Source organism: Argiope bruennichi, chromosome 1 (genome assembly GCF_947563725.1).
Source record: "Argiope bruennichi chromosome 1, qqArgBrue1.1, whole genome shotgun sequence".
Lineage (NCBI taxonomy): Eukaryota > Metazoa > Arthropoda > Arachnida > Araneae > Araneidae > Argiope > Argiope bruennichi.
This window is the reverse complement of record NC_079151.1, coordinates 70,078,207-70,093,941: the sequence shown is the minus strand read 5'-3', so window position 1 is coordinate 70,093,941 and position 15,735 is coordinate 70,078,207. Positions and strand designations below refer to the sequence as shown.

The window sequence follows — 15,735 nt, the reverse complement described above, 5'->3', positions numbered from 1 at the left end:
AGGCACGCCATTTTCTGTGAGATAAGGAGCTGAAGCATCTGAGCTTCTGTCTAATTGAAAAATTTGTGAGAACATTTGTTAACCTACATAATCCCATATAAAGATTGATGAATTTGGTGGGAAGCATACTTCCCACGGCCCTAAAAAGGGTTAATTCACCTCATTTTATTTTTGCCAGTCTGGCATCCTCCATTAAAAATTATTTTTCGACTCTCAGTCTATTAACTAACGCGACAGTAAGAATTGTTAAATAGACATCTTTAATCTTACGGTTTATCAGGCATAATAACAGAGATATTTAGTGAAGAAAAAGAAAGAACACTAAATATTTCTTGACGCTTCATTCACTAAATATTCTCTAAAATTTAGGGTTCTTAAAATAAGAACATTAAGTATTTTTTCAATATTGCAATTGTGATTTCTTAAAATGTAGAAAAATACAGCAACTAAATATTCATCATAATATTATTTTGTTTAATTAAGTGTTCTTCCTTTGTTAAATAGTTTAGAATGAAGGTGAAAACATTAAGCATGAGTTATCATTCTTCATTTAAAATTTTGTAATATAAAATACAATAATTATGATTTTTTAAAGACTAGTCTCTTGACATACGAATTTATTTAACTTCCTAATTAGCTGACACATTCTATTTCGGACATTTATTGTTATTTTAATTCTTATAATAATATGAGGAGCATTGAGATTCTGAAGCATTTTGCAGTTTTAAATACTTAATTTTGTCGCTTCATTGCAGACTTAAAACTAAAAATGCACTAATTCGATGTGCGTGCCAAACACGTTCTGTGAAGGGGTTAATATAGTAATAAAATCTAAAGAAGAAAATGATAAAATTGTTGTTGATCAACAACTTACAGCATTCTGATTTTACAATAGTGGTATAATTGGTTTCACTGTATTATAGGCTAACTTTTGTAGGAGTTAATATATTTAACATTAGAATTATGGCAAGAGCTGAAAACATCATCGTGACCATCTTGTATCAGAAGAAGGGAGTAACACATAATTGCATGAAAGAATATTTACATTATAACAATAGATAAATTTGAGAAGGAATGCAGAGAAATCATAGAACTACAATGCCAAACCATTGGCTGTCCCTTATATTGTAAATAAATGTCATTAGCAAATTTCCAGAAGATGCATAAATTATAGAAGGCTGCGGTAACTATGAAAATTGTTATTGGATATTGGAACGTAGCAAGGTGCAACTTCCAAATACGACGTCAGAAGAGCAGTTAACACAAAACAGACTTAGTAGTGGCGACGATCATATATGGACGATTCAATCCACTATTGTTGAAATGTTGAAACCTTAAAATTAAGAACAACATGCTTCAATGGGTATGGCCTTCATTGTTCTGGGCAAAATTTCACGCCAAATAAACGACTTCGACTGACATTCATAGAAAGATATCAATAAAATTTATTCTGAAAATATTCAAGGAATCACTCCACTGAGATGCATAAATATTGCACATGAATCCATCAAATGACTCTAGTCAAAAATAACAACTTTATATTTGGAGTAAAATGTTGATTATCTATCAATTTTGAAGACATCTTAACTCCATTTATTACAAATAATCTAATTTCCTATGTTGTATTTTTATTTGATTTCAAATTACGCTTGAACTACTCTTGTCTATTTGAATGTTTAAAGAGGATGAAACGAAATATTTTATGTATCAATATTTTTAGAAATCTATTTTTACCAATCTTATATTATCAGAATAAATTCATTTTGAATGAATAAAACACATTTCGAAGTTATCTGGAATGAAATTATCTAAAGCATTTGATTTTAGTTCTACGATCATTGGTTTTAAATGGATAGTGTAAGTAAGGCCAGAATAATTAATTTTAAGATTTCAGCTTTTGACTTGAAGAGCTTTTGATCACAAATTAACAACACTTTTTTCACTAATTCTGTTATCAATCAACTCGATAGAAGTATCACGTTGTATTTAGGAGGGAGTAGCTCTAGAAAATGCTTTGTATGTGGGTGCGTCCACAAAAAAGCATGATTTTTCATCTATCTCCCTGAAACTGTCAAATAAAACAGTTCTAACAAATGAAAGTCTTACACTAACAAAGAGCCGGACATCAGAAAGAAGCTTCCTCAATTAGGATAACTTTGTTATTCAGTTCTAATTTTAAGCTGGATGAGAGGTGTGGTAAAATAAGAACTGTAAAAGGCCATGAAATGTAATATATGTCTATGTATCTCATTGTAATTATTAAAACATCTTTGGGATTGATGTTTAAATAGATCAATGCCAAAGAAATAAAATTAGATTCAAACCAACTTGCATTCATGAATTGCATTTCATATTTCATGATACTTTATACTAAAAAATGTTATTCTTATGGAAAGTTTATTTCAATAATTATTTAACTATTCTTATATTTAATTGAATGTTTATTTATAATTTATCAGCCATGTATGTATTTAAAAATCTAATTAAACATCAAATGATCTGATGAATAATGTGATTTATATGTTGATTGTTTATATTATCTTATGTTTTTTTCTCTTTTTATTCTTATATATTTATTTATTGGTTGATTAAATATTAATAAATATGATTGATATCTATATTATTCAGTTTCATGTGAAAAATGGATGGAATATTTATAAATAAATTAGCTGATCCAATGCAGAGCATTTATACACATTGTTTACTCTTTTGTTTGAAATAATATATATATTGTAAAACAGTATATAATTTTCACAAAAGTAAAAACATAGTTCTGTATTTAATTACATATATGCTTAAACTTTCTTCACGAATAAAAATTAATCGCATATTCTTTGAAATTAAAAAAAAAAATACATATTATCAATGACGAAAAATGTAAACATTTCGCTCCGATTGCAATAATTCTGCATTATAATGTTCACCTAATTTGTAAATAAAAAAATGATTCGTCTTTTATTGACTTAGTGAATTTTGTCATCGATCTCAACATTCTATGCCTTCGCTAAGCCTATCAGCTTCATTTCTGATGCCCTTTGAAGTATTTCATCCAAAGTTTCATTAGTAAGCTCTTCTTTCTTCTATATGTATATATATATATATATATATATATATATATATATATATATATATACAGGGTGTCCCAAAAAATGTATACACATATTAGCAGCTGATAACTAAGTTATTTCTTCTTTCTTTACGGACTGAACCCATTGAACCGAGTGATGGCAGGCAGACTTGAATTTGAAGAAAGGAAATTTATTCTAAAATGCTACTGGAAGTAGGAAAATGCAGTAGAAGTGCAAAGACAATTTAAGAGGGAGTTTAACAAAGAACCACCTACATGAGTTACCATCACTCGAATTAGAGATAAGTTTGAAGCTGATGGAACTGTTCAGGACGTCCATAAACCTGCAACAGTTGTTCAACCACTGAACATGAAGGGACAGAGGGCAACCACTGAACATGAAGGTACAGAGGGCAACCACTGAACATGAATGTACGAATATCCCAAGGGAATTGTTCCATCATGTGTGCTATTCTATCGCTTCGCGTTGTCAGCAGAGTCTGGACCAGAACGGACATCAGTTTGAGAACATGCGATAACAAGACAATAGAATGATATTTGTAGAATCTTTTACATGTTGAAAATTATTTGAATTATAATAAACCCCAAATTTACAATTATTTTAAGTGTGTATACATTTTTTTCGGACACCCTGTATATATATATATATATATATATATATATATATATATATATATATATATATATATATATATATATATATATATATATATATATATATATATATATATATATATGGAATAGTGAATCCTTCGTTGTAAACTCCTTTTTCTTGCTTTTTTTTTTTTTTTTTTTTTTTGCTAAAAAAAGTTGTTTTATAGGAACAGTTTACACTCATGAAGTTATGCCCAATAGAAAGAGGTTATTAGATTTGTTTCAGAAAATTAAAAGATAGTTTCATCGCATCGCTAAAAAACAAATTGATCTTTTTTTTTTTTTTTTTTTTTTTGTCACATATTCTAAAAACCTCTGTTCAGAGATTCTTAACAGTTCCCATAGAGATTTGAAACAGTTCTCACAATATTTCTTCTTGTGATGTAAGAAGATAATTGGAATTTGGGTCTTAGAAGATTTTAGCAAATAACTTTAGCAAATCCAAAAATCTCGTAAAACCTTACCTCCATTGATTCCATAGAATTCGGCAGTTGGTTGAATGGCCTGAGCATCTGCAGGCGGACAATTGGCTTCTTCGAGAGCTCTTTGCAGGCTTGAGTTTTTAATCACTTGTACTTTCACTTTTCGATCACGCTCCTGTAAAAAAAGAATGATAACTTTATTATTTTATCAACAGGCATGGTTTAGCAATATTAAACTAAAAGAGTGATAGTTTTTTTTTCAGATAATTTATAAACTTTCTTTAATAAAAACAACTTTTTTAATATTCAATTAATCAAATACAAGAAAATCTTCAAAGAAATATTAATTAATGAAATGAAGCCATTCAGTTGGGATTCACATTTTAAATTCCATACAACTTCACTGAATTTAAAAAGAGTAGGCAAGTATTTTTTTAGCTGATATGCGCAATACATCTTCATGCAAAACAGAATGGTATGTTTTCTAATAAGGTTTTTTTTTTCAGTTTATCCAATATTTAAGTGTCTAAAAACAAATAAAAGTCCCTTAAAGCTAAAGCGATGAAATTTGGTATGCGAATACTACAGAACAATATATTTTTAGAGGGAATCTACAAACACTCAGTTTATATTAATAGCTCATTTATGTATGCACATGTGAACGCAAAAGCCAGATGGATTGATTTAAGGTTTTGGTTATATTATCAAAAATGCAGACTGGACTGAATATGTTAAAATATTGACAGTTTATTGATATACTTATCAATATCTATGATATTCTGCTGTATCAGCTGCTTCTCAACAAGAATCCAGCAAGGCGGATAAATTTTAATATTTTTAAGAAAAATTCCATACGTTGGGTGTACGGTGAAATGTCCAACAAATTCAATAAAAGGTAACAGCTCTTTATCCTATACAAAAACACAAGTTATAAAAAAAGTCATACATAGGACAGCATTCGCAATACATCAATAACACACAACATCTAATTGATATTAAACAATAGCAACAACACACATCGCCGAGAGAACTCGCTAGAGATCAATACTTCAAATAGAGATTTCATTCGATTACTCGCTTGTGCTGAACACAAGTCATCTGACTGACTCGATTCCACTAATTTTAACTGTAGTACAGGGTATCGAATGTTCTAGAAGAAACGCTGTAACTCGAATCCTAATGAAGGTATAGTATAGCGAAGATTCGCTACTATGTGGCACCACATCACCAAATGGTTACCGTCATCAATGACGTGAATCTTTGACCTGATATCCATTAAGTATTCCTTAATGCTATTTAGAAAACTCTCTTCCTTACCACTAAGCTAAGTAAGCAGAGAAATAATATTTGAAAATTCGTAACAATATACAATAGTTTATCCGAAATTTTATCATTTTGATTTTAATGTATCAGCAAGTGGAGTGTATATCTATTAATGTGTATAGAAATACAAAACTCAGAAAAACTTATAAGAGAGATGAAATTTTCTAATAGTCTTGGCATAAAAATTGTCGTTCTGAGTCGAATTTTGGACCAGATGCGATATAAAATAGATGAGAGACAAAAATATAGATTCGGTTTTCTTCATTAACCAAAAAACTAAATTAAAATGTAACAAATTGTTACGACCTTGTAATATTACTTCTCTGCTGAGAAAATTCTTTGATAAGGAATTTAATTTATACTAATTAATAATGACTGTTGAATATAATGTATACTAATTAGCAATGGCTGCTGAATGGATGCAAAATCAATAGCTCCATCCTTAGCGATCCTTTACGACTTGGAGACGTCTTTGATATCAAAAAGGAAGAACCCCGAATATTCGAGAATCTTGATGATAGCCCATTAGGACTCGCGTTCCGACTTTCATTCTAGAACAATTGATGTTCTATTAATGAGTCTATAAATACATGAGAGACAGTTAGAGGAGGAGGAAATCAGGTAAATTTCCGCTTTGGAGTGTTGACATTCAGCAAGTTCTTTCTAAGTGCTTTGTACTTTAACGGTTGTTTAATAGTGATTTTTTTTTTGCTTGTGTACTTCAGTTTACTACAAATTTTGTGTATGCTCGAATGTATTTTCCTACTGTGTATTCATGTTTTTTTGTAGAATAAAACGTCATTATCTCTTACTGAGTTTGTAAATTTTTTTCACCATATACCACCAGGCAAATTTTGCTGTTACACTGACAATCGAGAGAATACTTAGCTCTCATATGTTGGCAACAAAACTGTCCATAAAGCAAAGAAATACACAATTAGAATTTTTTATAGATTATTTTGATCAGTAAATATAACTATTTTCAACATTTTTTTCACCTGTAACCCTATTAATCATGATATTAAATAGTAATACGAGTTACTGATTGAAGTTAGCATCTTTTCCAAAATAATCATTCAAAGGCTGGATAGTCTTAAAAATAAAACTGTATATTCCTAACGTTAAAGTTGTGAAATTACATTTCGAACCAACATTAAAAGGTATACAGGAAAATACTTTTCATTAACGAAAAAGGTAACACTTAATTGCATCGTCAAAATAAATTTCTGATCTTCTGGAGTACTATGGGATGCATTTAGACATTTTACTATCCATTTCACTTAGATGTCTCAAAATATTAAAAAATAAAAAAAAGAATGCCGAGTTCTTCTTATTTATCTCTGATCTTTTAAAAGCTTTCAAAGTGATAAAAATTCTGTTGAAAAAAGTATGAATGCATCGCTTTCAAAAACGTACTTCTGAACTTATAAAAGAGAGTTTTAGAGCGTTTTAAAGTACTACCTTGTAAATCTTCTTATGCCGTTTTGTTTTGCTTGTTTGTTGTATTCAAAAGTGCATATAACTCAAGTATTCTAACATGCATTTGCATCTAAAGTGCATTTTACTTCAATTTGTAAGATGTTAACTTTATAATTAATAAGTATTTGTCCAGTTTCAGAAATCTCATATATTTTCATAAGAAAAGCTGGGAAACAAGTATTCGTTAAATGGAGGATTCAAAATTGGATGAAAAAGAATATTTAAAAATGTGGGAACCATCATTAATTTGATTTGACTCCATTGAAAATCACGTGTATTAGATTCTTAATTATCTAAATTAAATAAATTTCAGAGTCATTTTAATTTCAAGTAAATATTCATTTTAATGAAAGAGCCATTTGAATAAATATTTAGTAATATTAATTATTTTAATAAAATGTTTATTACATATAAAAATATTAGCATTCATCATATAATTAAAATTTATTTTAGGGAAATTAAAATGAATTTTAATTATTATTTGAATGGATTTATTATTATTTTAATTCTTTATCATTTAATTTAATTATTTAAATAATTTTTTACTATTGAAAATTAGTTAAAATTCATTTTAATGAAAGTGCTATGGTGAGCAAGAGCAAGAGAAAACGTTTTATAATATCTAAAAAAATATTAATATTCACATATAGAAAGTGAAATGAAATCTTATACTTTACAGATTTTTTCTCTTTTTATCGATAAATAAATTAGGATGATGCATTAAATCTTCATATTAAATGCATTTTCAATTACCAATTGTTCGATATATTGAGGAACGAAATTTAAATTTTCATTCTCTTCTCTCGTAATAATAGTAAAGTGATCTTGTCGCCTACCTTACTCTCCAAAAATTCTAATTCTTCAATCGCACTAGTGAAAACAATTTTTGTAATTATTCAAAATTTCGAAAACAAGATCGTCTTCATTTAATTCGAGATGCCCTCCACATCATTTACAGAAATTCACCTCATCCGTTCTCACCTTTCCGCATCATTTACAGAAATTCATTTCATCTGTTCTCGTCTTTCCACATTATTTACAGAAATTCTTCTCATCTGTTCTCGTCTTTCCACATCGTTTATAGAAATTCTTCTCATCTGTTCTCGTCTTTCCACATCATTTACAGAAATTCTTCTCATCTGTTCTCGTCTTTCCACATCATTTACAGAAATTCATCTCATCCGTTCTCGTCTTTCCACATCATTTACAGAAATTCATTTCATCTGTTCACGTCTTTCCACATCATTTACAGAAATTCATCTCATCCGTTCTCGTCTTTCCACATCATTTACAGAAATTCATTTCATCTGTTCTCGTCTTTCCACATCATTTACAGAAATTCTTCTCATCTGTTCTCGTCTTTCCACATCATTTACAGAAATTTATTTCATCTGTTCACGTCTTTCCTCATCATTTACAGAAATTCATCTCATCTGTTCTCGTCTTTCCACCTCTTTTCTTGCAAAGAAGAGGATTGCATTAATCTTCTGTCTCCCAAATTTCTGCTTCTAGAGTTCATTTTCACTACCCAAAAGCTTTCTTCCATTTGCATAACGCTTGACAAAACAAGTTGCTTCTCCTTAAAAAAGTTCTAAACAGAGAATCAAGTACTGTTTGACGGTTAAGTTTCAGAGGAGGAGCTAGTTATAAATTCTAGCTACAATTGGGGACCAGTGTATTCGCCCAGATGGTAGATATTTTAGGTTGTTAAATAATTTATATGAAAACCAATTTTTTAAATTTCACCTTGTTAATTGGTACTACAAGAAAATATGAATTTAATTGAAATAACCAGTAACAAACTATAAGAAAATGTATACATTATGAAATAAAAAAAGAATGTCGGAGTTATTGTCTAAAGAAAGCAGTCTTTTTTTTTCTAATTTTAGTCTTAATGTAGGTAAAAGCACACGATTGAATATTTTGAAGAATTAGTTTAAGTATATTCAAAATATCAAAAATGTTGTAGATAGTATATTATGAGATTTCATGCGAAATAAAAAATAGGCGAAATCGGATTAATGATTGAAGTGAGTGACTGGTTCATTAGTTTTTCTTATTATTTTAAAATAGATAGCCTTATGTGTAACAAAATTTTATCATTTCATTATATTATTTCATGTGTTCATTTTTATTATTTCATTTCGATTTGTATCCTATATAGTTCACCATTATCACGGAAAAAAACGTATAAAATCGCATATTTTTAGTTGATAGATTTATTTTAAGACTTTGTTTTTCTAATATCAAGGGTAACTACATCTGGGTACTACTAGTTATATAAAGTACATACGTTACGTTCTCAGACAATGGAAACTTTTCCTGTAATTACGAATTCCGTAAAATGTTCTTCCCAATTTTCTCGCCATATCTTTGTTCATTTAAATTCTTCTTTTGTGCTTTTAATGCCAAATATTGCTATGCTTAAAATTTAATTCTCATTTGTGTACAAATTATTATTAGAATGTAGCATCTGAAATTATTTATCTCTTTCTCATTTGTAGGGATACATGAAAACACTCGGATATTTTGAAACAATTTACAAGAATTTTATTAAGTATTGTTTGGTGTAAAACTATTTAAATCGATTTAAGCGCATATTTTAATAAAAATGAAACGTTGAAGCTGAAAACATTATTCCAGTTCCAAATTGTATTATATCCACATTTGACAACATGAAATAAATAATCATTTAAATTAAGATCAATTGTTTATTGAAACAAATTTATTAAATTAAAGTTTTTTTCATTCTAAACAACCTGCATAAATTAATGATAATAATTACTTAATAACCATTGCTTTTTTATGGTTTTTTTAGCACGAATATCTAATAAAGTAAATATTCCACTGCCATGCTTTCAAGCTGGTAAATAAAATAATAAACCAGTGGAAGTGTCTCCCCAAACTTTTCTCGCATACTCTCTCATAAAAGTGTTATTTCTGAGAACGCCTTACATGGCATTAGCGTACAATAGTTACGAAACATTAAATTTTGGCGTGAATTTAGCATTTTGGCTAAATCTTTCGCAACATCTTTGGCGTGTTTTTCGGCGATAAAACCTTGGCATGAGGTTAATAGCATCCCAAAACCCAAGCTGTGATTTAGACACATTTTTATTAACCGATTGAAGCCAAAATTACACAAAACTACACTTGTAGTTACAAAATCACACCAAATTTCATATATTTCAGTCATTGCGTTTTTGAGTAATGACATTTACATGTTTCTAAAAAAACAGACCGACAGATGATCCAACTCTTGTTGAATTTCGCTCAAATTTTAACAGGTACCTAACCATAGATGTTATCTAGCTCTCTTGGTTTTATAATTACAGTGCTAACTTTTATTCGAATAACCGAACAGATGGACTTTTTCTGAACATATTTTTCTCAAAATTTGATAGAAATCTGCTGTTTTGTTAAGATCGTACAGCAAATTTCAGCCTCCTATCTTAAAGCATTTTTGAGTTATCTCTGTTACAGACAGACGGACATTTTTTAAATATGTGGTTTGCGAACTCAGGGAAGTCTAAAATATGGAGATTCGTCAAAATCTCGAGTTCGAATTTTTTGACCATTAGTATACTTACTCTATACTACATAAATGAGAAAATAGAAAAAGCAAGAAGTCTGAAAATTTCTCAATTAAGTCTTAAATAATCATTTTTTTTAAAGTTTGTAATTGATGTACTTAACGGAGACTACTTTTTTTATAAAATGGAGTTAAAAAGAAAATCATAAAACCGTGAAGCGTTGAAAGAAACAGAGTTTTAATTATATCTATAACATATTTTAAATTTTTAATGAATATTTGAGAACTGTTCTTCCTTTTATATTCATTACAGCTTAATTTCCCTTTAGAATTGTTTTCCAGAGATCCAAGAGCTTACAGTTTGATTTTAATTTCATAAATTTTGATTAAACATTTATTAATTTAAAAATGTTTTTAGAAATTAGTATTTTTTCAGATAGTTGATAAAATCCATCCATTAATTTAATGAAATGTTCATTTTTATAATTCATTATTATAAATATTAGAGAAAAATTTTTTCTTCAAATTCATCTCTAGGAAATAAAAAAAAATGAACTTTTTAAATATTTTTAATGGAATCAAAATTAAATTAAACTTAATGGAATTTTGAATGGAATCAAAATTAAATTAAACTTAATGGAATTTTGAATGGAATCAAAACTTAATTAAAGTTAACCAATAAACTAATCAGTAAATTTTAAAAATATTATATGTCAATCGAAAACACATGAAAATACAAGAAATCAAGCATATGAAATGGATATCGAAATTCCTTCTTTAGAGATTTGTGAAACACCGAATCAAATAAGAAATATTTCTAGTAAAAATAACATTATTCTTAAAAACCATACAATAGAAAAATATATATTATTTTATTGGTATTATTCTCATAAGTCCTATTTTTCCATTTAACTAATTTCTTTCGAAAAATTATTTTATCATTTTTGTTATCCTGCCTAAATGTAAAAATCTATAAAATGAACAAAAAAAAAAAAAAAAAAATTCTCGAAAATCTCTATTTATTATAAGTGCATTAATTAAATGCCATGATTGTCTTTGATTTATAAAAAAAGATTGCTATAAAATTGATGGAATCTAATAACTCTTATTTTCTTCAGTTGTTAAAATTAAAAAAAAATAGGAGGAATGGATTTTAAATTGAATTCTATTACGTTTGGTTCAAACTCACAGTATAAATAAGCAATGAAAACTTAGCTCAAGAAAAATTAAAATTGCTTCTCAATTCGATGTTGTAAACATTCAAGTTTATTTCATTAATATTCATAAACATTATTGTTAAGATTTCGATTATTATTTGCATAAATGATGTGCATTCCGTTTATTCGCCCAATACGGGAAAATGAAAATGTTTAAAGCAATTTATTTACCTATGAGGATAATAAAATCATTTCCCATCTAAAGATCTCATCTGTATAAATTGCGAAGATGAAATATTTGATGTTTATTAAAAATGTAAGTAATAAATATAAAAATATAGGTGCATTGTTGATGTATATCTCGATTTAAAATTAAATATTTTCTAACTATTCTTTTTAATTTTTATTCTCCTATATATATATATATATATATATTACAATTTTTATAATTTAATATTAATTTATAATTAATTTTTATAATTTTTATTCTCTTACATATATATGTAATGATATATAAACTCTAATTTCAATTTAATTAATTTCCGAAGTTTTTTCTTAATTTAGCCCATAGTAAGTTCATTCTCTTATTTCTTGATCCAGTTCCACTTTCTCTGCTTAATTAATTCAAGAGAAGCTTTATAAAATTGCTGAATCGGCTAAACGCCGACACTTTTACACGCTCAGTATGAAAGGGTAGAAAACTGTCCAATAAGCACATTCTTTTTAAAAGATCCCTGTGCTTCCTTTACATGTGATTGACATGCGTCAGAAATCCCTATCAGAATCTTATTAATATATTAGCACTGTAAAGAAATATTTTCCCTATCAAAATCTCAGGTTATATAAGACGAGGGATAATTTATTTCTCTCTTCTTCCCCACTTCTGCTTTTGTCCCGCGCTGTGGCGGACATGACTTGCCCGCGTCTCTGCTTGTAAATAACTATGCTTTCCCGATGAATTAAAAAGAATTTAAAAAGGCAAAAAGTCTTTTCACTGTCATTAAAACTGCATCCTGCTTCAAAGAAAAAATGCTTATATTATATATATATATATATATATATATATATATATATATTTAAAGAAATAAACACAGATTGAATTTTTACTTTACTTTTAATAAAAGTACCTCAAGAAACAAATGAATGCGAATTTTAAACAATTCCTTTTTTAGGTGTAGTTAAAGTTAATAATTGTAGTTTATTTTCGTCATGTATCATTGAATAACAAAAACCTGTTTTAAATTTTCAAAGCATAAAAATAAGGCTTATGACTTAAAAACGCCTTTCTCCAATTCAAAACTTTTGATGAATAAATATTTCCTTATTAATAAAAAAATGTTTCAATGCAAGACATGCACTAGAATATTTTATATATTTAAAATATCAAATATTAATTAATCAAAGTCTCAGAAGAATACGTTTATAAGGTAATGGATTGCAGTTTTCTTTTCTCAATTTATCATTTAAAACAAGCCTATTTCTTTAAAAGTTTTGAAACTAAAAACTTCAGAACAGTTTTATTAAAAAAAGACAAAAAGACAAAAAAATATAATTTCATCTCATTTTATTTGGAATTATTAAATTTGTCTGAACTAGTCTAGTTAATTTTGCTTTAACTTTCAACTTTACAAAGTATAATACTGAAATTTATTTAAAGCTAATATTTTATATCAGCTCTATTTTTTAATTTTATGAAATAAAATTACTTGCTGTAAGTTATAGAACTATTCGTTAATAATTATTCTGCAAAAAAGAGAAAAAATAATACTATTCGAGCAATTTTAACAAATTTTAATTCAGTAAATTTATTCGCTTTCTTTTACTTGAAGTAAATTCAAATGAATATCCCTAAAGAATAACAGGAGCATCAAATTGGATACAAAATCGCATTACTTTCTTCAAGATTGATTGGATTTAACTTTTCTAATTTCACTTGCTCTCTAAGGAATTTCACTTAAAAATTTATAATATATTTTATATTTTAATGGCATTATTTTTCTTCATAAATATACATGCAAAGAATTCGAATTAATTTCGTAAATGATCTCATTCCTTTCATAAATTCTAATTGAATTAAATTTCTCTTCTGACCTCTTAGAAATGTATAAAAACAAAACAATTAATTTTCTAAATAACTTTTTTTCTTATATCCCCATTTCGAAGAAAATTAAATTTTCTTGTGATTTTTTTATAATTACCTGCTAAGGAATGGAATTAATTTTCTAAACTAATTTTATATTTATTCTGCATTTTTTAAAGACAGAATTAATGAGGAATTTTATTAAAAGAAAATGAAATTCCAATTCTGAATTATTCGATTTTTGGAATTTGAGTAATAAATATAGCATTTGGTGCATTTAAAGTGATTTTCAGTGTTTTGTTCTATTTTTTATTCTTTTATTTGCACTGTTTTTAATTAATAATATGAATCATTAAAGGAAACAATGCATAGCAGCAAACTGAATGCTTAAACACCATTCAGAAAAAACTTGTTTTTTGTGTAATTGGTAAGTGTAAGTGGTATGCAATTGTTTGTTGGAGGTATAATTCACTCCCAGGATAAATTTATTTTATGTTACCTTCAATAAGTAAAGAGTTTTGCCTAATAATTTACAGATATGAACATTCTGAAATTTAATTCTTTTATCTGGAATCTATTTCATTTTAATTCTTTACACTTATACTGCTAATGAAAAATCCGGGTGTATTACTTAAAATCCAGCACATCTTAAATAATATTTTTTAGGGACTTATAAAATTATTAATGAATTTACATTTCATAACAGAAATATAACCAATAGAAATATTTTACTACAGTTAATTTTCGATTCTTTTTTTTTCTTAACAGAAATGCTATCTTCTGAAGATTGTATATAATTTATTTTACAAGTTGAAATATCAAGTAATAATACCATATCTTAAGATCAACATCTAGAAATTTATTCTAGATTCAATTTTTATTCACTTTGAGGTTCTATTTATTCTCTGTTTATTTTGAGACCTTTTCAAAAAGATTTGTGAATGTAAGAAGCAACGATCATTATTTGATTTGAAATGCGAACAAAATTTATCCAAATTGTTTTATTTATCCAGCAAGTAGCCATGGCAACAGATTACTACTTTGACTTCTCAAAATATTAAATCCATTTTCGAAACACACTGAAGTCTGAAATGTTATAAATACTTCAATTGATATCAATCAATGCAGCTCTCAAAAACATGGGTTTTCCTTTTCAATCGAATTCATTTGTATCAATTCATTTTAGATTCAGAATAAGTTAACTATTTCTTGACTAAAGCTCACTCCAGAATCCAGTAACATATTACATTGAGTAGAAAAATAAACCAATTCTTTTAATTTCTAATATTTTTTCCTTCTTCCAAAGGGCCATTTATTAAACAAAACATTATATTTCTCCGCAAAAATTATGTTCTATTATAGCAACAGATATTAATACTAAATTATACTCTCAGAAACGTAAAGACTTTATATTAGTTTTAAAAAAAGACATGAATGGCAAAAATGAACCCCCTACATTTCAGGGGGGGGGATTCCGCCATAGGAAGGAGATTCACTAAGAGGCTGAAAATTCTGCTTACATCGACGATAATCATTCAACGTTGGATACCTCACTGATTGTTGTAGTGGTTACATAACTGTATTACCTTCTCTTTTGATGTAACAGATGGCGTTATCTTACTAATATTAAAGTATATTTCTCATGATCCTTCTAGGGGGTTAATATTAGACTGCATTCTAAGTGAGTGTTTTGTATTTTTGTGTTCATATTTGTTTTATCTTTTGAAATGTGGAACTCAGAAAATAATTAAATAAATCTCGTCCATCTATGTTGTTTAAAATTAATAATGTGATAGGCGAATTATATATGAAGTCTGGCTAAGGGATTAAAAGTAATTTGTATTAAATACGAAAATACAATCATTTTTGAAAATATTATTATGTCTTATGTAAAATATTATTATTAAAATATTATTATTATTAAATATGAATCATTAAAAATACTTAATGATTATTAAGTCTCTCCTTCATTACAAAATAAATACTAAATATACATTGTA

At 27.4% G+C, this 15,735-nt stretch overlaps 1 protein-coding gene across 1 annotated transcript in view; it reads right to left on the bottom strand.

Annotated features, from left to right (window-relative positions):
• Window positions 1-15,735, bottom strand: part of LOC129959701 (cartilage oligomeric matrix protein-like) — a 594,738-nt gene that overhangs the window by 193,872 nt on the left and 385,131 nt on the right. The window contains exon 4 of the mRNA XM_056072616.1: window positions 4,207-4,339. Within this exon, the coding sequence (XP_055928591.1) occupies window positions 4,207-4,339 (133 nt within the window). The remainder of the gene's footprint in view (window positions 1-4,206; window positions 4,340-15,735) is intronic.